Below are 26,213 nucleotides of genomic sequence, written 5' to 3'. Positions count from 1 at the left end.
TATTGATTTACTACTTTTACCTATATGTGAAAGCTATTAAAATTATGTATAAGTGTTATAAATAACTTCCTAACTCATTGACTTTCTATATTCTCTATGATTTTTCATGTATAAATTCTAACCAATATGTGATACAACAAGAACTGCCTTACTAAATACCTTCACTCAATAAATAACTACTATAATCACAGAATGTGAAGAAACAGAAATAGTAAAAATTTAAAAAGCTTAATAAATATTTTCTTTCACATCCATTCTGGCTTCTAGGATCAACTGGGCAATAAGCAATTAGTAAATTCATGGTAATACTACAGTGCTTCTAGCGTACTTGTTACTAAACTATTTGAGGACCAAGTAGTTAAAAAGCCTTTCATTGCCTGGTTCACATGAAAATTAAATGATGAAATAGAAGTAGAGAAATCCATGGGCACATCTTATTTCTAATTCCATTAATGATCCAAAATTCCTCTTGAAATGACTTTTTGAGGTATTATAAAGTAAATTTTAATGTTTCAGAAAGGGAACTACATATCTCAGGAAGCAGATAATTGCCACTGGATTTAGCAATCTGACCCACAGTATAGAATTTTCTAATTAAAGCCCTCTTTTTATAATGCTAATCTTTCAGCGAAAAGTTTCCTTGGGACATGTTATAATGAAGATAAAATGTACTAAGATTTTAAATGAACCAGAGATCCCAGAGAAACCTAATAAACACATTCATAAATGTTCACTGTAAGTAAATTTTATTGTGAAGTGTTCCTATTCTTAAATGTACCATCATAGGCATCATTATACCATGAATAACTGAACTAACAGAAATAGTTAAAATGCTAATCTTTCAAATCTGGATTTGATATATATAAAAGAGGCACATGACTTTCTGTAACTCAACAGTAGGTGGATGATCTGGAAATAAAATCACATGACAATACTGTCAATTCATTATCAATCCTTTCAAAGATGATTTCTTTCTCCAAGAGTTTAATTTATAATATTTCCATAATTTTAAGAAAATGTCTGCATTCTTATCTCAAGTTTTCCATGACTCAAAATACTTTATGTAAGTACTAACTGCATGCTACTTCACAGTTATTCTACATTAATTACTATCAAATAAGATATTCCTTCAAAAGAATTTATCTTTTACTTTACATATGCAAGATTAAGTGAGTTCCAGTTAAAAATAAAACATTTTCCAGTAGGTGTGGACCCCATGACACTGAATGTATCACTGTTTACCACACATTTACTTACGTTGCCTTGCAAGTTCAGTTCATTTATGTTGATTGAGAGCATCATTTAATTTTGGTGCTGATATTATTTATAGGTAAAGACCACAAATTAATATGTAATGACATGTTCTGGTGGATTTTATAGTAGAAATCATAATTACACATGGGTATCTATTTTAAGAAATATATCCATATAAAACAAGCTGACAACCAACGTTATTATCTATTTTAATTTTGACATTACATTTTGAGTGTGGTTTCATTAAAAGATAGGGTTAAAATGTTTAAGGAATATTTCTTAAAATACTATGTGAAAAACAGACTGTTATATATAAGCAATGAAAAACAGGAAATCATATTGTTTAATAAATGTAGAAACTAGAGACCATTCTAGAGAAAATGGTAAAGTGAGATGAACTTGCTTAAAGTATTTAAAACTCTAGAACAGAAATCACATTCAGCATATTTTAAGATACCATGTGCTAGTCTGAACGAGTTAACATCTCTGGACTTCAGTTTTTTCACCTATAGCACCTTACAAATTACATAACATAAATTCTTCCCAGGCGATTTTGAAATTTCATTCATTTAGGATGGAAAGCAACTGATTGATCTCCACTGCAGAACTTAAACTCTGTGATAACCATAGACAAAAACACTCTCAAACTTCCTAGTTAATCAGGAATCTGAATAACTTCAAATATAATTGGAAGATCTGTACAAGCTTACTTAAACTGAGTACAGTCACCAATAAGTAAAATACTCATTGCTGAACACCTGTTAGGCAGCTATTTTTCTCAGTTGAGCACCATCTCTCATAAGGATCTTGTAAATTGTGGCAGACTGCATTTTTCAACACGAGTACAAGAAGTGCATTTTTCAACATGAGTACAAGATCTCTCATTGGACCAAACTCCTCTTACAATGTAACAATCAAACATCCCCATCAAGAGTTGGGTCTGCATTCCCTCCCCTTGAACATGGGTAGATCTGTGACCACGGAACAAATTACAGTATGTGACTTCCAAGAATAAGCTACAAAAGGCAATACAACTTCTGCCTGGTACTCTTTGGATCACTTGCTCTTGGTACCTAGCCAGCAGTTTTTGAGAGAACACAAATTACATGGGAAGAAGGCCCATAGGTATGTCCCAACCAACTGCCCTGGCTAGAGTTTCAACAGAGCCACCAGACATGTGAATGAAGGAGCCTTTGAGATGACTCCAGCCTCTGTTACTGTCTTGTTGCAACTCCATAAGTTCAGTTTAGTTCGTTCCGTCACTCAGTAATATCCAACTCTTTGCAACCCCATGAACTGCAGCGTGCCAGGCCTCCCTGTCCATCACCAACTCCTGGAGTCCACCCAAACCCATGTCCACTGAGTCGGTGATGCCATCCAACCATCTCATCCTCTGTCGTCCCCTTCTTCTCCTGCCCTCAATCTTTCCCAGCATCAGGGTCATTTCCAATGAATCAGCTCTTCGCATCAGGTGGCCAAAGTATTGGCGTTTCAGCTTTAGCATCAGTCCTTCCAATGAACAGCCAGGGCTGATCGCCTTTAGGACGGACTGGTTGGATCTCCTTGCAGTTCAAGGGACTCTCAAGAGTCTTCTCCAACACCACAGTTCAAAAGCATAAATTCTTCGGCACTCAGCTTTCTTTATAGTCCAACTCTCACATCCATACATGACCACTGGAAAAACCATAGCCTTGACTAGATGAACCTTTGTTGACAAAGTAATGTCTCTGCTTTTTAACATGCTGTCTAGGTTGGTCATAACTTTCCTTCCAAGGAGTAAGCATCTTTTAATTTCATGGCTGCAGTCACCATCCACAGTGATTGAGAATTCCCAAATTCAGTTAACCCCCAGAAGAATGAGAGATAATGACAAAAATGACTGCTATTTTCATATGCTCTTTCAATTTTGAGGTGATTTGCTACATGGCAATGTTAACTATAGAACAAGATATGCATGACTATACTTCACAGGTGAGTGAGGAAAAGATGATGTGTAGCACAGAGCAAGTAAGAAGATGAATCAGAATTTTACACATGCACTTATGACATCATGCTTCCTCTAAGATTTATTTGCAAAGAGAGTTTTGAAACAAATGTTTGGTATTAACATTCTTTGTGTGTGTGTTAGTCAGTCAGTTATGTCCGACCTTTTGTGACCCCATGGATTATAGCCCATCAGGCTTCTCTGTCCATGGAATTCTCCAGGCAAGAATACTGGAGTAGGTCGCCATTTCCATCTCCAGGGGATCTTCCTGATCCAGGGATTGAAGGTGGTTCTGCTGCAATGCAGGCAGACTCTTTACAGACTGAGTTACAGGGAAGACTCACTTGAAAGTCGTTCAGTCATGTCTGACTCCTTGTGACCCCATGGACTACACAGTCCATGGAATTCTCCAGGCCAGAATACTTGAGTGGGTAGCCTTTCCCTTCTTGAGGGGATCTTCCTAACCCAGGAATCGAACCCAGGTCTCCCGCATTGCAGGTGGATTCTTTACCAGCTGAGCCACAAAGGAAGCCCAAGAATACTGGAGTGGGTAGTCTATCCCTTCTCTTAATATTCTTCAAGAGGCAAAAAATAAGCTAAAGAAGCCATACTACCTCCAGTCTTTATGAAGAGATCTGAAAAAAAATCTATTAATGATTCCAGATAAGCCATCTGCCTTGGCAAAAAAATTATATAAACAGATTAGCTTGGTTCCATCCAATAATTATTTCAAACTTTGTAAAGTCACTAGGCCCACAAAATGTAATGAACATGAAATAAATGGGAACTTTCAGACACCATTGTTTTGCAGAATGTTGTTTTACTCCAGTTTTTTTTTTTTAATCATCTACAGTTACACCTGGAGCTATCTCTGGTATCAAAACAAAGATGGCAAAAGTCAGTTTCCAGCACATGGTTAAACTATCATCTTCCCCAGAAAGTCCAGTGATCTTTGCCAAAGTAAAAAAAGTGGAATTTTATTGTACAGTTTTGGATTTAGATTATTTTTAAGTTTAAATCATAAGTTATAAATATTGCAGAGAAGTTGGGAAGTTGACCTCCATTAATAGAAACATTTCTTCATCCTTAAACAATTATGTAGTACCTATTGTGTAAAAGAGTGAGTGAAAGCTGTTTTTGTACATACAGTGTACTAAGTATTTTAGCCACCCTGTAAAGCAGAAATCACCTCTATTTTAGAGATGAGAAAATCAAGTCATAGACAGAAAATGATATATCAAGTCCCACAGAGAGATATTAAAATAGTAGAGTTGGAGTTTTAAGGAGTTTGGCTTCCTCTTGCCTTCTATTTCTCAGCTGAAGAGAAGGTTCAACTGATACTTTCAGCTAGAGAATACTCCTTTAACCATAAGAGTTCCATTTTAAAAAAATTCAGCTTTTATTTCTTCATTTCAGTGACTAAAATGACTAAGAGTTATTTTCATTTTATTTAAAAAATATTTTGGTCTCCTTTCCCATTTTTAAATTAAGATTCATGAAAGTATTTCCATGCTGTTCTCAGAAAGACTTTCAGGAACTAGAAGAACTGTAGTATATAGTCTCGGCTCAATTACATAATCACTGAGTGAATGAATAAAATCTATACATATAGCTGATTCACTTTGCTGTACCAGAGAAACTAACACAGTATTGTAAAGCAGTTATACTCTAGTAATAAAATTTAAAAACATAAAATAAAAAATCTGCATCTTTAATTATAGGATGTTAGATCAAAAATCTGACTCTAAATATAAGAATTTTGTGTACCAGAAACTGAAAAACTAAAAAACAGTTCATATGGTATAACTTAGCCAGGTGGATTTCTTTGTCCTGTTTCCTATTTTGCAGGTGGGTTTCTTTTTCCCTTTTTCTATTTTATAGATTAAAAAAAATGGCAGGGTAAGACTGTATCTGTTCAAAGTCATATTATTATCTATATTCTTTCTGATGTTCCCTCTGGTTTCTCAAAATTCTGCTTGGAAATTTTCAGTGCACCGATCTTTAGAGCCGAGCTCAAATCTGACAATTCTCTTTCTAGGTCACTTGCTCAGTCACATCAGAAAGTATAAAAGCTTCCACGAAGCAGATCAATAGTGCTTTTAATCTAAGGAGAGCTCCCCACTGGCTGGCTTTGCACCCTCTGTTTGCCAATTCTTCTGCACCATCTGCGTTCAGTCTGAGGGACACGTGTTGGGAGTGGCCAGTAACAGAGACAGAAACGAAGGATCCCTGCCCCTACCTCCTCCTGACAGGAACATTGGGTCTAAAATCATCTACAAGCACTTTTTTTGCTTTAGAAGGAAGCAACACTATATTCCACTTTGCATGGTTCCAAGACTATTTCTCAGCAACCTCAGAAGTAGAAAGTACATCCTTTACCTTAGAATTCTGTATCCAGTATATTACCTCAGGAAATTGCCAAACTCTATAACGGTTTTGATTCAAAATTTTATTTATGAATCAATTTGGAACCTAGATTCTATCCTCCCATAGAAGAAGTGATAAAAATCTAACAGGGTCCTCAGATCAAACCACAAAATTTCATTTAACACCTGATGTGCTTAAGGGAGTAATCATGATACTGGCACCAGTTTTGAGAACCTACATGGTGCTTACACCCTGGAAGGTTCTTTATACACTTGAATTTACTTAATCCTCCTAACAGCTCTATGAGTTAGAGATAAATATGATATCATGACACATATGAGGAACTGCAGCCCACAATGGGCAAGAAACTCTGTGAATACCACACAGCTAGAAGCGGCAGAGCTGGAACGTAACACAGCCTCTCTGATGCCAGACTTTGGGCTCTCTCCCCCATACTCAACTAGTATTCAGTACTTTCCTTCTCAAGAAGTGATGCTCCTGTGGGTAGATGTGGTTCCATTTTGACTGCTTCCCTCCTTTTGGAGTATCAAGTACCTATCTTTATCGGAACTACTTCTCTACTCCCTAAGTGAAACTGCTTTGATTCAGGAATCATCCTATTACATTGGACTATATGATTCTAGGATGGCTGACTTTTGATTGGTTTAAGCCAGTCATGGTAGTATGTTCCATTTCTCCTTACTGGTTTAGGCATTAGGATGTGAGGTAATCCAAGATAATCCAATCAAATACAAGAAAAATATCCTTGGGAGCTTCTTGAAAATGCTTATTCTTAGAGGAGGCATATACTTAGATTATGATAAACAAGGAATAATCAATAAATGGTTTCAAAAACCGGGTAGCTTTTAGGGGAAAAATTATTAGATTGTTTTTAACTATTCAATTTGCACCAGTTTTAGTAGGATCAAAGTTTAAAAAAGAAAACTAGAAGAAACCATGGGAGAATCTTTCTGAAGTGCCCTTTCAATAGCAGTCATCTATAAATATGACCTCCCCCTGCTGACAAAAAGTCATCAAATATAAGATTAAAGAATTTCAAACAACATAAAATAATAGCATTTCAAATGGAGAAAAATATCACAAATTTAAAAGACAAAGAGCAACTTGAAAATTATTTGGATTCTATGTCACCAAAAAATAGTTAATGCATTTATTATATAAATAATTCCCACAAAGTGGTAAGAAAAAATACTACTCCAACTGACAAAAATTGGGAAACATGAAAATCTCCATGATAAATAAATCCTACTTGTTCTTAAGCATGTGTAAAGATGCCCCATCTCTCTCACAGTAAGAAAATTGCAAATACTTGAAATTTCACACAGACATAAACACCTATGTATAAGGGATGGCAAGGATGTGAACAGTTCATTTTAATTGACTTTATCCTTTTTATTTTTAAATCATGTTCAGGCATATCCTATAACAAAAACAATTTACATAACATTTGATATATAGAACTTTTGCTGAGACTACTTCCTTCAATTTATCATTCAATTTCTGAAATATGCCATTTAGTGTAAGGCCAGTCATTATTATAGAGAATGTTTGTGTAGATGTGAGAGGTAGGCAGATTGGTACCTATTCACTGTCAACTACAAATTGGCACTTACCAAGAACATTGCCAACTGAACAACAAAGGCGTTTGCCATTAACCTCTATGGAGATTGAACCCTATGCTGCTATAGCTGGTGACCTTCAACAACCCCTGAAGGAATTCAGGGTGGAGTGAGGCATTCTGTGCTCCAGGGAATCTGGTGAGACAGGTCTTTAGATAGTTGGATGTTTTTAGGAATAGATTTTATGATCTCAATCCTTGTATCTCCTCATATCTCTAGAGAAGCACTAAATCCCTTCATGGTGATATCAGATCCTCATGACTAACAAACCTTTTGTAAAATGAATGCTTCATGGTATTGAACTCCCCCTTCACCAAAACTTTATATATTGCCTTTCCCCCACTGCTGCTTTGGAGCAGTCTCTCAGAGCTATCTGAGATGCTGCCTTCCAGGCAGCAGTCCTCATTTTGCCCCAAATAAAACTTAACTCACAACTCTCAAGGTGTACATCTTTTTTTAGTGGACATCACCTATGAAACAGAGACAGAGCAATGGATAAGAAGGAGGAGGAGGAGATAAAGTGACTGAATTGCATAATTTAAAGACATACCCTAAGGAAGATCTGGATGCAAGGGGGAGTGTGTGAAGGAAGAGAGTCACAGATAAGATTAACAAGGTTTGACAGATTAGATAAAGTTAAAATCCACACTTTACAGACAGGAAGGAAAAAGTACTAGAAATAATCCACAGAACTGGGTAGAAATTAAGAACCAGTTAGGCACAGGGAAGTTCAGGGAGGAGTCATACATGGCTATATAGGTTCAAGCCCTGATGAGAATAAATATCCAAAGAGACCATTGGCCCCATGGGCCAAGATGAGGTCAGGCTTAAATACATTGAACTTGAGATTATGGTAAGACATCCTGCATGGAAACTACTAGACAGTAGGTAGATGAAAATTGTAGAACTGAACCATTTCAAGGGAAAGACCACAACCCTGAGAAGCATGAATTGTGTATAAACAGACACAAACATTGAGGGTATGAACACGCTTTGTATGTTGGTCGCTTCTTATTTCTTCTAGTTTGTGAGCATCTAAATGACATTTTTAGCTCTAAAGTATTTTCTACTTTTTCTCCACCTAACCATATACTTTATAAAGATAGATCAAAACTAGGTAAAGGTAACTCTTTTTCTTAATCTTAACTTTATTTTGAAGAGACCCACAAGTATGTTTTTTTTGTTCTATTTTCCCCTTTGTTATTAGAAGAGCCAATTTTATTGTTCATGTATAATTACTACTTTTGCAATGTTTTACATATTTTTATAATATGGAGGCTGATTTTCTGTAGTGTTTCTACATGTTCTAAAGTTAATATCTCTATTTTAAATGTTCAACTGCTTATTTCACAAATGGACAAATAATTATTTACCTGTCCTATTGGTGACAGGCAGACTGCCAGGAGGTGGACAGCTATTGTTCATCAGGCAAAGAGGAGGAAGAGAAAGATTTATTTTTCTTCCCAAATGCTTTCCAGCATTTATAAATATTAGAAGACTGACAATAATGATGATGAAAAAGGAAGAGACTCCTGGCTGATCTGGCGGGGGGTTTCAAAGTGCAAAACCTCAAAACTCTACTGGAAGTGATGATACCTGCTTTGAGTCCCAGTTTTGCCAGTTACTCACTGCTTACATAAACCCTTCATTCCATTAAAATTTCTCCTATGTTAAAATGAGTCCAATAAGATCACTGCAAAGGTTTATTGTACTGGTCAAATGAGATGTGTATTCAAAAGGCTTTCAAAAACTGCAAATATTAGATACAGAGGAGAGGTGCTTTTTCATTCTGGCAAGATTGATAGGGATATAATTCTTTTTTATTAATATAAAATTATAAGAATATAGGTAAAATATGGGCTTCCCAGGTGGTGTTAGTGGTAAAGAACCCACCTGCCAATGCAGGAGACATAAGAGATATGGGTTCAATCCCAGGGTTGGGAAGTTCCCCTGGAGAAGGGATGGCAAACCCACCCCAGTTTTCTTGCCTGGAGAACCCTATGGACAGAGGAGCCTGGCGGGCTACAGTCCATGAGGTCACTAAGAGTCAGACACACCTGAAGTGATTTAGCATGCATGCATGCATGCCTGCCATGGGTGATTTTCCAAAGCCTGATTCCTTTACTTTGTGAGCTTATTAGAGATCAGAAGACATCGTTAGGGGGAACTCAAAGTGTTTATTAAATCAATGTGGGCATCTGTGCCCTAAGTTATGCAAGGAACACAAAGATCTGCCTTTATAGACAGAAATATAGGTATATCCTTATTTCTTTTTTTTCCCTACCATGTTGTTTCCAGCATAATGGTAGTTTCAACAATGCTTCCAGAAGGATGAGGCTCATGTGCAGTCAACAAAGGAGGAAGGGAACCACTTGAGACGTCAGGGTACCTTGTAAGAGCCATGCAATACCAATCTCACTGTTCGCTTGCAGGTAATGGATGCCCTTCTAAGGTTTGCATCCTGAGGTGTTAGACAGTAGCAGCCAGAAAAACACTCCCTCAAAGATGTCCATGTCCCAATCCCTAGAACATATGGATGTGTTACATTACATGGCAATGAAGAATTAAGGTTGCAGATGAAATTGTTTGCTGATCAGCTAGACTTAAGATAGGCCCCTATATAATCTAGGAAGACCCAATGCATTCAGGAGTCCTATAAAGTAGGAGAGAGAGGCAGAAGAGTAGGTCAAACCAACGTGATAAGAGAAAAGACTCAACTTGCCCTTGTTATCTTTGAAGATGGAAGAGGCCATGAACCAGGGAAGGTGAGGAGTCTTTAAAAGCTAAAAAAGACAAGGAAATGCTATGTCCCTTAGAGCCTGCAGAAGGAAGGCAGTCCTGCTGACAGCTTTTTCAGCCCAGGGAGACCCAGGATGAACTTCTACACCATAAGATAACGTGTGTGTGTGTCTGCATGTTTAGTCACTCAGTCATGTCTAACTCTTTGTGACCTCATAGACTGTAGCTCACCAGGCTCATCTGTCCATGGGATTCTCCAGGCAAGATTACTGTAAGTGGTTGCCATTCTCTTCTCGAGGGTATTTTCCCAACACAGGGATCAAACCTATGTCTCCTGTATTGCAGGCAGATTCTGTACCAACTGAGCCACCATGGAAGCCCCATAATATAATAAATTATAATAAAGTTGTGCTGTTTTAAGCCACTAAATTTGTGATTATTTGTGACAGTCACAAGAGGAAACTAATATATAGATTCATAACCAGTTAAGAGTGGCTTCATCCAGGTTGGAAAAGAAGTACAACTCTCACTGTTTGCAGATGACATGATCTTCTACATAGAAAACCCTAAAGACACCACCAGAAAATTACCAGAGCTAATTAGTGAATATAGTAAAATTGTAGGATATAAAAATAATACACAGAAATCCATTGCATTCCTATACACTAACAAGGAGAAGACAGAAAGAAATTAAGGAAACAATCTCATTCACCATTGCAAAGAAAAGAATAAAATGCTTAGGAATAAATTTACCTAAAGAAACAAAAAATCTATATATAGAAAACTATAAAACACTGATGAAAGAAATCAAAGATGACACAAATAGATGGAGAAATATATGATGTTCATGGATTGGAAGAATCAATATAGTGAAAATGAATATACTATGCAAAGCAATCTATAGATTCAATGCAATTCTTCTCAAGCTACCAATGGTATTTTTCAGAGAACTAGAACAAATAACTTCAAAATTTGTATGGAAACACAAAAAACCTCAAATTAGCCAAAGCAATCTTGAGAAGGAAGAATGAAACTGGAGGAATCAACCTGCCTGACTTCAGACTATACTACAAAGCTACAGTCATCAAGACAGTATGGTATGGGCACAAAGACAGAAATATAGATCAATGGAACAAAATAGAAAGCCGAAATAAATCCACACACCTATGGATACCTTATCTTTGACAAAGGAGGCAAAAATATACAATGGAGAAAAGACAATCTTTTTAACAAGTGGTGCTGGGAAAACTGGTCAACCACCTGTAAAAGAATAAAACTAGAATACTTTCTAACCCCACACACAAAAATAAGCTCAAAATGGATCAAAGATATAAATGTAAGACTAGAAACTATAAAACTCTTAGAGGAAAACATAGGCAGGAAACTCTCTGAGATAAATTACAGCAAAATCCTCTATGACCCACATCCCAGAGTAATGGAAATAAAAGCAGAAATAAACAAATGGGACCTAATTAAACTTAAAAGCTTTTGCACAACAAAGGAAACTATAATCAAGGTGAAAAGGCAGCCTTCAGAATGGGAGAAAATAATAGCAAGCAAAACAACTGACAAAGAATTAATCTCCAAAATATACAAGCAACTCATACAACTCAATACCAGAATAATAAACAACCCAATCAAAACATGGGCCAAAGAACTAAACAGACATTTCTTCAAAGAAGACATACAGATGGCTAACAAACACATGAAAAGATTCTCAACATCACTCATTATCAGAGAAATGCAAATTAAATCCACAATGAGGTATACCATCTCCTGCCAGTCAGAATGGTTGCCATCAAAAAGTCACAAACAATAAATGCTGGAGAGGATGTGGAGAAAAGGGAACTCGCTTACACTGTCAGTGGGAAAGCAAACTAGTACAGCCACTATGTGTGGAGGAACAGTGTGAAGGTTTCTTAAAAAACTGGAAATAGAACTTCCATACGACCCAGCAATCCCACTGCTGCACACACACACCAAGGAAACCAGAATTGAAAGAGACATATGTACCCCAATGTTCATTGCAGAGCTGTCTACAATAACTAGGACATGGAAGCAACCCAGATGTCCATCAGCAGATGAATTGATAAGAAAGTTGTGGTATATATACACAGTAGAATATTACTCAGCTGTAAAAAAAAAGAATGCATTTGAGTCAGTTCTAATGAGGTGGATGAAACTGGAGCCTATTATACAGAGTGAAGACAGAAAAAGAAACACCAATACAGTATATTAATGCATATATATGGAATTTAGAAAGATGGTAATGATGACCCTATATGCAAGACAGCAAAAGAGACACATATGTAAAGAACAGACTTTTGAACTAGGTGGGAGAAGGCAGGGTGGGACGATTTGAGAGAATAGCATTGAAACATGTATATTACCATATGTAAAACAGATGATCAGTGCAAGTTTGATGCATGAAGCAGGCCACTCTAAGCTGGTGCTCTGGGACAACCAGAGTGGGTGGGGAGGGAGGTGGGAGGGGTGTTCAAGATGGGGGGACACATGTACACCTGTGGTTGAATCATGTCAATGTATGGCAAAAACCACAATACTGTAACTTAATTAGCCTACAGTTAATATAAAAATTAATTTAAACAAGTGGCTTCATCTAAGAGATATAGATTTTTATCCACATGAACATAAATGATTCAGTATAGGTTTTTCAAGTGTTACAATGCAGTTAATAGGTCCTCACTTTCATTCTCTCTTGAACCCACTCCAATCAGCAACACTTCCAAAAAACGACACAGCACTGAAATTGCTTTTATCAAAGCAAACATCAACCAGAATGACTGTATAACATATTGGTCAAAGTGGGATAGTTTAGAGAGTGAAGAGGTATTATTAGTAAAGCCACTGTGATAACTGTTATATGTCAAGATTTCCCAGGGACCTTATTCCACTGACATTTCATAGGCTAACTTTTATTTATTTTTTATTTTTTTTATTTTTTCATAGGCTAACTTTTAATACTAATGTTACTTGAACTGATTAATCAGTAATAATTAATCATATTAAACACTCTTCTCTCCCTGAAACATTTTATTCTCTGGCTTCTACAATACCACACACTCCCCTCTTTTCATGTCTTCTTTCTAGCAATCTCTTTTATCCCATTTGCTTATTCCACCACCTCTCTAAGGTGATCTCATCTAGGTGAATTTTTTCCCTAGGTGATCTCAGCCAGTTCATTGGATTTACACGCTATCTATGTTGTTTATGACTTCCAAGTGACTTATCCTCAACTCCTATCTTAGAACTCAAGGTTGATATATATTCAAGTTTCATAAGCATCTCAAGATTAATACATTCAATGTGATGCATTGCATTAATAAAATGAAGGCTAAAAATCGTATGACCATCTTAATATGATTAATCTGAAAAAATTCAATCTGAAAAAGATTCTGAAAAAATTCAATACACATTGAATTGAAAAAAATTCAGAAAAAGAATCTGAAAAAATTCAATCTGAATCTGAAAAAAATTCTGAAAAAAGTCAATACCCATTCATGTTAAAATGCACCACAAGCTGGGGACAGAAGGAACTTACCTCAATACAATAAAGGACATACACAACAAATCCACAGCTAAATATTTTCTCTCATTCTGTAGGCTACCTTTTCATTTTGTTGTTGGTTTCCTTTGCTGTACGGTAGCTTTAGGTTTGGTGTAGCTCCACTTCTTTATTTTTTCTTTTGTTGCCTTTGGCTTTGGTGTCAAATCTAAAACATCATTAGTAATACCCACATCAAGAAGCTTTTCAGCTTTTTTGTATTGTGGCAGGTTTATGGTTTCAGGTGTTGTATTCAAGTCTTTTATCCATTTTGAGCTGATTTTTGGGTACAGTGTAAGATAGTCTTCTTCATTCTTTTGCATGTATCTGTATCTAATTTTCCAGTACCACTTACTGAAGAGACTGTCTTTTCCACCCTGCATATTCTCAGATCCTTTATTGTAAATTAATTGACCATACATGTATGGGTTTATTTCTGTTAAAGTATCCATATACTCAAAGCAATCAAGAGATTCAATGCAGTCCCTATCAAAATTCCTATCACATTTTTCTTGAAAATAGAACAATCCTAAAATGTGTATGGAACCACAGAATTCCCCAAACAGCCAAAGCAATCTTGAGAAAGAAGACTAAAGCTGGAGACATCAAGTTCTCTGATTTCAATTTATATTATGAAGCTATAATAATCAAAACAGTATAGTAGTGCCATAAAAAAAAGACACAAAGATGGAACAGAAGAGAGAGACCCAAAATAATCTCAATCTCTGTCAAATTTCCAATTGCATTTTCAGAGAATTAGAGCAAATATGGAACAGACAATTGCAATCATCTCACACGCTAGTAAAGTAATGCTCAATATTCTCCAAAACAGGCTTCAGTAATATGCAAACTGTGAACTTCCAGATGTTCAAGCTGGTTTTAGAAAAGGCAGAGGAACCAGAGATCAAATTGCCAACATCTGCTGGATCATTGAAAAATCAAGAGAGTTCCAGAAAAACATCTATTTCTGCTTTAGTGACTATGCCAAAGCCTTTGACTGTGGATCACAATAAACTGTGGAAAATTCTTCAAGAGATGGGAATACCAGACCACCTGACCCACCTCTTGAGAAACCTATATGCAGGTCAGGAAGCAACAGTTAGAACTGGACATGGAACAACAGACTGGTTCCAAATAGGAAAAGGAGTACGTCAAGGCTGTATATTGTCACCCTGCTTCTTTAACTTGTATGCAGACTACATCATGAGAAACGCTGGGCTGGAAGAAGCACAATCTGGAATGAAGATTGCCGGGAGAAATATCAATAACCTCAGATATGCAGATGACACCACCCTTATGGCAGAAAGTGAAGAGGAACTTAAAAGCCTCTTGATGGAAGTGAAAGAGGAGAGTGAAAAAGTTGGCTTAAAGCTCAACATTCAGAAAACTAAGATCATGGCATCTGGTCCCATCACTTCATGGCAAATAGATGGGGAAACAGTGGAAACAGTGGCTGACTTTATATTTTGGGGGCTCCAAAATCATTGCAGATGGTGACTGCAGCCATGAAATTAAAAGGCGCTTACTCCTTGGAAGGAAAGTTATGACCAACCTAGATAGCATATTAAAAAGCAGAGACATTACTTTGCCAACAAAGGTCCATCTAGTCAAGGCTATGGTTTTTCCAGTGGTCATGTATGGATGTGAGAGTTGGTCTGTGAAGAAAGTTGAGCGCTGAAAAATTGATGCTTTTGAACTTTGGTGTTGGAGAAGACTCTTGAGAATCCCTTGGACTGCAAGGAGATCCAACCAGTTCATCCTAAAGGAGATCATTCCTGGGTGTTCATTTTGGAAGGACTGATGCTAAAGCTGAAACTCCAATACTTTGGCCACCTCATGCTAAGAGTTGATTCATTAGAAAAGTCCCTGATGCTGGGAGGGATTGGGGGCAGGAGGAGAAGGGGATGACAGCAGATGAGATGGCTGGTTGGCATCACTGACTCAATGGACATGAGTTTGAGTAAACTGTGGGAGTTTATGATGGACAGGGAGGCCTGGCATGCTGTGATTCATGGGGTGGCAAAGAGTCGGACATGACTGAGCGACTGAACTAAACTGAACTGAACTGGAGGTCAAAGCTATTTGCAAAACATATATCTGATAAGGGGTTAATATCCAAAATATATACAGAACTCATACAACTCAATAGCAAAAAAAAATCCAATTAAAATATGGGCATAGGATCTTGATAGACAGTTTTTCAAAGAAGCCATACAAGTAACCAACAAGCAAATGAAAAGATGCCCAAAGTCACTAATCATCGGAAAATGCAAATCAAAACCACAATGAGCTATCACCTTACACCTGTTAGAATGGCTATCATCAAAAAGGCAAGAAATAGGAAGTATTGGTGAGGCTGTGGAGAAAAAGGAATCTTTGTGCATCGTTTGTGTGAATATAAATTGGTGTCACCATTATTAAAAACTGGTTCTTTACAAAATTAAAAATAGAACTACCATATAATCCAACAATTTCTCCTCCAGGTATTTAGACAAAGCAAAACAAAAAGACTGCTTCAAAAAGAGGTCTGCATCACCTTGTGCACTGCTGCATTATTCACAGTGGCCAAGAGATGGAAACAACCTAAGTATACATCCATGGATGAATGCATAGACAAAATGTGATACACACACACACACACACACACACACACACACACACACACACCCTGGAATATTATTCAGCCATAGAAAATAATGAAATCTTGCTATTTGCAACAACATAGAGAGATCTTTCGGGCATTATGCTAAATGAAATGAGTCAAAGAAAGAAACAAATACCCCAAGATCTCACTTACAACTAGAAACAGAGATACAGAAAACGGATTGGTTGCCACAGACAAGGGTCAGGGGGTGGACAAAATGGGTGAAGGAAGTCAAAAGCTACCAATTTCCAGTTAAGTCATGGGGATACAATGTACAGCGTGGCAACTATGGTTAATAATACCATATTGCATATGTGAAAGTTGCTAAGAAGGTAATCTTAAAAGTTCTCATCTCAAGTGGGGGGTGGGGTGGGGGGAGAATGTAACTACATATGGTTACAATATTAACAAGACTTACTACGGTAATTATTTCACGACATATACACATATAGTATCATTATGCTGTACTCCTGAAATTAATATGTTGCATGTCAGTTATACTTCCATTAAAAAAAACTTAAAAAATATTAACACATTCTAAAGTGAGCCTCTAACCTTACTCTCAAAACTGATCCTCCTACAATCTATTAAAGCTTGGTTGGTGGCAACTCCATTCTTCCTGCTGCCTAAAGAAAAACCTCACATTAAGCCTCAATTTCTTGAATTCTTTCATGCATACCCACTATGCCATATGGAGCATGATCCTGATGCAATGGTGGCCTCCAATTCTACTACTAGGAATGCCATTCTAGATCAGAAAACAGAAAGGCTCACCAACCAAATTAATATGTTCAAATCTTAACATTGATTACATCATTTAATGCACATGGGAAGAAGGGGAAGCAGATGGAGGGTACAATGGGATAAGGTCAAAGAGTAGGATCACTACACTATTTAAATCCTGAAAGTGAAAAAAAGAAAATAAAAGGAAAAGTGAAATTGTTATTCACTCAGTCATGTCCCACTCTGTGACCCCATGGACTGTAGCCTGCCAAGCTCCTCTGTCTATGGAATTCTCCAGGCAAGAGTACTGGAGTGGGTAGCCATTCCCTTCTTCGGGGGATATTCACGACCCAGGGATTGAACCCAGGTCTTCTGCATTGCAGGTAGATTCTTATCCTGGGTTGTACAACATGCATATGTTTTGTTGCATCAGTCTTCCTTGTTGATGGTATGGTGACAGAACCAGAGGTGAGATTTGAGCAAAGGGCATTCTTAGGACAGAATGTACCTTGGACCACCACATACACTTGCTCTATTGGAGAGATGCAGGGGCAAGTATACCTAACCTATAGCTGCAGCTCATTAATTAGTCTGCTAGATAGTTACAGGATTTATTTGCATTTTTTATGTAGAGCACTTGGGAGGCCATAAGATATACTGAGTATCATTAATGAGCAGTCAATTTAGGAATGATGTAGCTGTCAGTCCAGAAGTCATATAACCATACCTTATTGCTTGGTCTTTTCATCTCTCTCCATCCGTAAGCAACACTCTTGTGTATTCCACCTATTTTTAACATGTGCAATAGATTAAGTAACTATCTATAGGTGACACATATTTTGGCCTCTGCCAAATGTCTCCTCTGCTTTTTAATATGCTATCTAGGTTGGTCATAACTTTCCTTCCAAGGAGTAAGCGTCTTTTAATTTCATGGCTGCAATCACCATCTGCAGTGATTTTGGAGCCCCCAAAAATAAAGTCTGACACTGCTTCCACTGTTTCCCCATCTATTTGCCATAAAGTGATGGGACCGGATGCCATGATCTTAGTTTTCTGAATGTTGAGCTTTAAGCCAACTTTTTCACTCTCCTCTTTCACTTCCATCAAGAGGCTTTTAAGTTCCTCTTCACTTTCTGCCATAAGGGTGGTGTCATCTGCATATCTGAGGTTATTGATATTTCTCCCGGCAATCTTCATTCCAGATTGTGCTTCCTCCAGCCCAGCGTTTCTCATGATGTAGTCTGCATATAAGTTAAAGAAGCAGGGTGACAATATACAGCCTTGACGTACTCCTTTTCCTATTTGGAACCAGTCTGTTGTTCCATGTCCAGTTCTAACTGTTGCTTCCTGACCTGCATATAGGTTTCTCAAGAGGTGGGTCAGGTGGTCTGGTATTCCCATCTTTTTCAGAATTTTCCACAATTTATTGTGATCCACAGTCAAAGGCTTTGGCATAGTCACTAAAGCAGAAATAGATGTTTTCCTGGAACTCTCTTGCTTTTTCGGGCAGGAGGAGAAGGGGACGACAGAGGATGAGACGGCTGGATGGCATCACCGACTCGATGGGCATGAGTTTGAGCAAACTCCGGGAGTTGGTGATGGACAGGGAGGCCTGGCGTGCTGCGATTCATGGGGTCGCGAAGAGTTGGACACTACTGAGTAACTGAACTGAATTGAATGTCTCCTCATCAGCTAAATTTAACATGTGGGGTTCAATTATATTTCATAAGTTATTGATTTATTTAAAGTTTATGTTTAATGCCACTTAGAAGTTTTATCTATCATCTTTGCTTTCTTATAACACAATTAAATATTCTCAAAAAATAAAGCTAACATATGTTCCACATTGAATTGGAAAACACTATATGGTTATTCAAAACATATCCAGAATTCAATTACTATGCATCATGCTCAACCATTATAAATAAAAATACTATGGAAATTTCTCAGAAATTAAAAAAAAAAAGAGCTACCATATGATCCAGCAGTTCCACTTCTCAGTATACATTTAAAGGAAATGAAATCAGTGTCTCAAAGATGTATCAGCACTCCCATGTTCACAGGAACATTATTCACAATAGCCAAGATATGAAAACAATCCTAAACGTCAGTTAATGGATGAATAAAGAAAACATGGTGTATGTGTATGTGTATATATACACACAAACACATATATACATATAATAAAATATTATTCAGTCTTTACAAGGAAGGAAATTCTGCCATTTGAGACAACACAGATAAACCTAGATGACATCATGCCAAGTGAATAAGCCAGAAACAGAAAAATATTATATAATCATATTATCTCATTATACATTGAATTAAAAAAAAAAGTAGTAGTACTCAAACTCATAGAAACAGAGAATAGAAGAGCGGTTCACCAGAGGCTGTAGGGAGACAATCACAGGAGTTTTTTGTTTTTTTTTTTGATGGATACGGATCTTCCACTTTGCAAGATGTAAAGAATTCTGGAGATGGATGGTGGTGATGGTTAGGTAATTTTATGAATGTATTCAAAACCACTGAATTGCACACTTAAAAATGGTTAACATGGTCACTTTTATGTTATTTGTATTTTACCACAAAAAAATATCGGGGGGAAAGAAAGAAAAAAATAGTATCTTGCCTGGATTACTGCTATAGCAGTCTAACTAGTCTCCTTGCTTCCATCCTTATTCTTTTAAGTCTCCTCTCCACAGAGCGGCTGAGATGAAAATCATGAGTTTATATCACTCCTCCAATAGCTTTCTACCTCAATGGTAATAAAAACCTTTACTATGACTTACCAGGCCCTATGTGATCCGGTCCATTACTATGTCTCCAGCAATGTGCCCCTAACCCATGCCTTTCCTTGAATACTCCAAATATTCCCACGACTCAGGAATTTTGTATTATCTCTGTTTTGTCCTCATGTGTTTATCTTCCCAAAGGCATCCATACCTCTTTCCAGTCTTTACTCAGTATTTACTTTCTTAGTGAATCCTCTGACTACACACTGAAATTGTAACATTTTTCCACCATGTGCATATTCCACCGTCCTTTTATGTTTTTACTTTTAGCATTTACTATTGTACTTCCTACTATATTTTACTTACTACATATTACTTTCATTTTATTTGAAATGTTATTCTACTTATATAGTTTTTCTTGCTCACATTATGACACGCCCATGAGCACATGCCCTCCATCAAGGCAGGAGTTATTTTGTATATTTGTTTAATTATGTGTCATTGGTCCTATAATAATACCTGCTACATAGGTGATTAATACATAAGTGTAAAATTATGACATAAATGAATACTATTCGATATGTGAGAATAATAATAGAGAAAATTCAGTGGCAGTATAATTAACATGAACCTGGTGTTAGATAAATCTGAACTTGAATCCAGGCCCTGCCACTTATTGGTTAGGTCTTGAAATTTGGATTAAACTTGCCAATTTGAAAAGGAGATATAAGTCATTCTAGGCTGAGAGAACCATAAAAGCTAAGACACAAAACTGCTTCACACTATGCAGGAGAAAAAGTGATTTAATTTGGTTGGAGTAAAGAAAACATAAAATAGATTAGTGTGAAACAAGCATGAAAATACAAATTGTTAATAGATCATGGAACTTATTGATGAAATTTAGGAGAATGGAATTGTCACAAAGGCAAAAGGAAGTGAAGAAAGTTTTGTGAATGGTATTATTAAAGCTGTTAATAAGAAAATCTAATCTGATTTAGAGGGGACTAAGCTAAAAAGAGTGATATTGATTGCAAAGCTATTTCTGTAACCTAGCAGACATGCAGTGAGCCTGAATCAGAGGGCACTTATACCGAGGGGAATGCCGAGGGGACATAACTTAATAAAGAAATATATGAAGAAAGAATTGACAATACATGTCTCCTTACTGAATATCCGATCACTACACACAAGAGAGTATGTCACATATTTAAGTCTCGAGAACTGCTGAATAACATCTTCATTTACATAACCAAAAGGACAACAAACAGGTCTGTGAGCAATGAAATAAGGTCCACTTCAGGATATCAGAGTTTTGAGAAATCAGTGGACATCAAGATATAGATGCATATCAAAGAGTTGAAAATGAGTTGGAAATGAGGCTGTAAATCAAGAGAGACTGGAAGTAGTGAAAACATAGATACAATGATCATGGGGGCAGACAGCTTCAAGTCAAGAGACTAAATCATACTGACAAGAGACAACGTATACAAAAAAGAAGGTCAAAGGATCTCACACCAGACACTTATACTAAGGGAGTTGAAAGAGGAGTAAAAGCCACATAAGGAAAGAGACACAGGACAGTTAGAGATGGAGAAGAAGCTGTTAAGTCTAGAGGCTATAAGAAAAGTATTTCAATGACAGTACAAAACCTGAGAAGTGAGAAAAAGACACTGGATTTGGTGATGAAGTATAATTATTTGTTGAATGAACAAATGAATATATAAAGCATAGACTACAAAAAATGATCAGTGAAAGAGTCATAAAATAGTACATTAACAAGATAAAATGGAGTGGTGTGTCTGGAGAGAGGAGGTGTATACCTACAGGAGTTTGGGCTAGTGTGAGGTGCCTGGAGAAAGAGAGAAATGGAAAGTGAAAAAAGATATTGGGGATTTTGGATATTAGATTAGGAGTAGAATGAGAGGTATGATCAAAACAAAAATAGAAATTCAGTGTAACTATAAAAACGATGTCCTCCACTCAAGAGTGAGTGGTAGCTAAGTGATACAATGAAGGAAAAGTTGGGGTTCACATCAGATCCTATTTCATCTTGGTAAATTATGAGAAAAACTGATTTATAGGCAGAAATCCTGAGACAGGTACGACTGCTTCACCTAAATACATTCACAAACTGCAATAACTATAAATCAGATTTTCTAAGTTGGGACAGAAGGGGATAATCAATGTTTCTAAGATATTGGAAACTTTTAAGATAATTTAGGCATTTTATATTTCCCACAGAGAACAGTCACCACATGACTCTCTCTTCCGTTACAGAAAACTTAATCCTTATAGACCACCAGGTAAACACTTGAATGAAACCCTTTGATGGAATCCAATCTTGCCTGTCATTTGAAGTGGATCAGATACAACCTGTAGGGGGCAGTACAGGCTCAGCCCCTCTGAGAAATTCTTCAGAAAAATTTTCTCAGTAAATAAGACAAAAACTTCTCAAACCTAACTACATGTAGCACCATTTTCTGCTGTGGTTCCTTTGAAAATAGGCAGAATATATCATTCCTCAACTGATTCATGTTTCTTCTTTTCTAAAGGATAACAATAGGTTTATTTCAGTGGCTTCTGTTAAAACAGATAAGTGATAAGTGAACTGTTGAATATTTTATGATATATTACATATTTTGTAATATTTAGACAAAGGGAGAGTGAACAAATACCATCTAGCAAAATTAAGTCCATTTATAATTACTTCATTAAGGAGTCATATCTGAGCAATGCCTTAATGAGATGGTAATGAGGTAAAAATGTGCTGTCAGAGTAAGCACTAGAGAAAATCTTCTGGAAAAGGCAGCCCAATAACCTGAAAATAAGGGGGAAAATACTTCCCTCTTTGTCTTGCCTTACACGTCTTTATTTTAGGAGGAACGACACCTATTTTTTAAGGCTTGGAATTTTCTTTCGGAGTATGGTGATTAAAAAAACAAAAAAAAAGCCTAAAGAGTCAGGGAGAGTCAGGAGGGTTCAAGAAGAGAAGAAAGGAAAGGGTGGATGTACTTCAAATGGAGATAAAAAAAATAGTACCTCTCAACTCAGAGAGTCATGATAAGGATTTTGCTAGTTCATATGATGTATACACATAGCATATAGTTAACACTCAGTAATGTGTGGCAGAATTCTTTTTATTTACTGATAATGAAGAAACTGATGAAGTTATTTTGTTCAAGAATATACAATTGACCTTTGTGAAAATGTGGATGGGAATCTAATTGAAGATGAGGCTGAGTCACATAAACACTCTCACTCATCTCCTTTGTTCAACTTGGCAAGAAAACCAGCCAAGGATAAAGGGCAATGGGATGCCCTGAAATATGTTCCCTTGGGGAAATCTTTCAGTGTTAAAAAACTTTCAACCTCACGCATCAATTAACTGCTCCAAATAAATCACAAACTAAATACAACCACTATCTTAACAAAACTGATGAGTCTCCACAAAGGTACGCTTTTCTCCAATGAGATCAAGACAATAATTTCTAAATCCCCATTCACAGTGCTGTATTTACAAAAGTCACTTCTGCAAGAACTTTTCAAATTGTTCTTCTAAGCAAAATACATGATATTTTCTTTTAAAAGGAAGTTTTGGCAAATCCAGTAATTCTAGCACACTTCATTTCCATGTTCTAACATGTAGAGGCTATAGCTTCCTATATTTTTTTGGTTTTCTACAACATTGCAATAATGAAGGAAAACTCCACTGAGAAGATTTTTCACATGGAAAATATTGAATGGTGCATAGAATCTGACCTGGTTTGAGTGTGACTTTCTTGTATAAATACTACAGAGCCTGCTATCAAGTTTAAATTAGCCAAATTAAAATATATGAAGAAGCTTGCAGCTATATTTTTCTTAAATAGAATACAAATACATATATATAGAGAGTGAATATATAATAAGGGTGTCTACATAGAGAATACATTTCCCTTACGAATCAGATATCTAGAAAAATCTACCCAAGTAATGTGACTAGCAAATTATATGCATTTTCTCATTCTAATAAATGAGCTCTTTTTAATGAGCTTTATGTTTTGGTATAACCATTATAACCTTCATAAAAGCTAAACTTACAGGTAATTATATAATGAGAGTACAAATCACTATTTTGAGAATCATCAGTCATGAAGAATCAACATATGGTTAAACCTAGAGAGTTCTCAATAGCAAAAACAGCATCATGTCAAGTAGCTAATACAACTGAGAACCATGAAATGGCTCTGGATGAAGAAGGGGGAAAGAAAAAAAAAAGGCACCGCAAAATTCAAACAGACACAAAAAACCATGTTGGGTTATCTTGGATGAAGAAGTTCTTTGGTTTGGAGAACAGAGAGTAAATGTTGACAGACCTGTGAAGGAAATGGGCTCCGTGTGGGGTCAGAGGTGGAGACATAAGCAGCCTGTGTGTAGGCATAGCTCTTGAAGCGAGGCTGAGGAGAGGAAGGAGTTCGTTCATAGCCCTGTGCTAGACTGACAGTGATCTGCAGAAGGGTTTGGGGAAGGAGGACAGAGAGGAGGAGGAGACAGCATAAGTAACCCTGAAAGGAACTGCTTTCCAACACACTAGAAAAACAAATAGCAAACGGAAACAGTGAGCTGAAAAGTGCAATCCTAAACACATGTAAGTGATATTCGAAACTGGTACACTCCAAGCACTGCGGTGTGTTCAATGTCGTGTCGGAAGGCAGGGAGTCAGGGGAGAGAGCAGGATAGGGTTTCATCATAAAGAGTCCATACGGACACACCTCCAGCACCAATACAGGATGCGTCCCTGCCATCTGGCGAAAACATGCATCCCGGAGCAATTTTCTCTGAACCCAAAGTAAACAAAACCAGAATTCATCATGTCAATACCCTGGAAAGGACTGGAGCTTTCATAAGCTAAATATAGAATTAGCTCAGTAGAGTGAGAAAATGAGGCCTGAGAGCTTTCCACGCCTTCAGCAGAAATTTCGCTAATGGCTTTTTCATCGTTGTGTCAAATAATGAAAAAAAAAAACAACAACAACAACAACAACAAAGCAAAACACCCTAAATATGCTTCTTGGGAAGAAGAACAAGACATGTAATAGAAGAATCCCACTGGATTCTATACAGTAATATCACAGAAGTCTTTACCATATATATTCTCATTTAAATTTTACTTAAATTATTTTAAACTAATTTCAGCTTACCAAAAATGTTACTTTGAGTATTCAAAATTAGTTAATACATCAGCAAGTTGCCGCTAAAAGTAAGAAAATATTATTAAACAGAATATTTGCCTTTGCTCTTGGTCTAGTTCCCTGCTTTGTGCTCTACCTGATGGAAAGTCTAATATGTATATGACTCTATCTTTAATCTTATGTCATTTTACACAATGGAAATACAATCTATTCTGTGTACCAAATTCATATAAAATGGTGCTTACCAATAGCAGAGCATTTTAAAAATGTGTTTTGAAAACAACATTATAGTTCATGAATCAGGTAAAATTTAAGTTCATAGAGTCCTCTCTCTCATTTTCTCTCTCCAAAGACACACATACACACACACACACTCTAAGCTAAGCTGTATATATACTTTTGCACATATATGCATGTGTGAATATATATATATACACACACACTATGCTTCATATATATATGTGTATCTATCCATAGATAATATAGATATGTGTGTATGATAACTAAAAATCCATAAAAAACAGGAAATATCATGGCTATTAGCTATCTCTTCCATCTTTTACCTGTTGAGAGTAGTGCATTTGATGATGTAGTTGAAAATGTTCTTCTCTCGTAACTTTTGATGGCCTTGGCAACATTTCCACCTCCTGGATGGCTTCGAGGCTCACTTGTTGAGGCAAAACTTGGAAGAGAGATGTGACGTACATTAAGATGGACTTCTTATCTGGATAAGTGGTGGCAACATCTGTAAGCACATTAACACCACATATCAATTTTGGGTTTCTACGTCTGAGTCTCTAAAAGGGGATGAACAAATCAATGTTACAGGAAGAAGATGGATTAATGAGCACTTGATTGTCCATGAATGTCCTCCAGAGACTAATTAGAACATGATAGTCAGGCTTAAAATGTACTTCCAATTTGGCAGATCAATGAGATGCACACTAAAGTTAATTTCTTTTCCTTGTTCACATAAAAACTTCATTCCGCAATACTTTTTCGAAAGTCAAATTGCCAAACCAGCCCATCTGAGAGAGTGGTTTTCATTAGATAAGAAAAAAAATAAAACACTGCGTCTTCCTTACCATGGAAAGTTATAACAGCATGTCAATTAAAATGGTGCACTGGTAATTAAACAATTACACCAAAGAGCTTAATGCCCTGGCTTCCAGTAAAGAAAGCTCGTACCTCCTAATCAAATTTTTGCTGGTGATTAAGCATGTAAAGAGCAAAATAATGTCTCTGTGTTGAAATGAGCCATGTATTTCTACAATCAAAATAAAATAAAACAACTATATACCATATGCACAATGATTTGTAATATTCCTTAAGTATATTAAAAATATTTGTTTACATTATGGTACATCTGTTAAAGTCAGATGTCGCTTTCCTTC

General features: G+C 36.6%; 1 protein-coding gene across 1 annotated transcript in view; it reads right to left on the bottom strand.

Annotated features, from left to right (window-relative positions):
• Positions 1-26,213, bottom strand: part of DMD (dystrophin) — a 2,165,569-nt gene that overhangs the window by 1,607,955 nt on the left and 531,401 nt on the right. Inside the window, exon 8 of the mRNA XM_061137756.1 lies at positions 25,383-25,564. Coding sequence (XP_060993739.1) covers positions 25,383-25,564 — 182 coding nt within the window. The remainder of the gene's footprint in view (positions 1-25,382; positions 25,565-26,213) is intronic.

Source organism: Dama dama, chromosome X (genome assembly GCF_033118175.1).
Source record: "Dama dama isolate Ldn47 chromosome X, ASM3311817v1, whole genome shotgun sequence".
Classification (NCBI taxonomy): domain Eukaryota; kingdom Metazoa; phylum Chordata; class Mammalia; order Artiodactyla; family Cervidae; genus Dama; species Dama dama.
The sequence above is the reverse complement of the archived record's forward strand: the minus strand, read 5'-3'. Positions and strand labels throughout refer to the sequence as shown.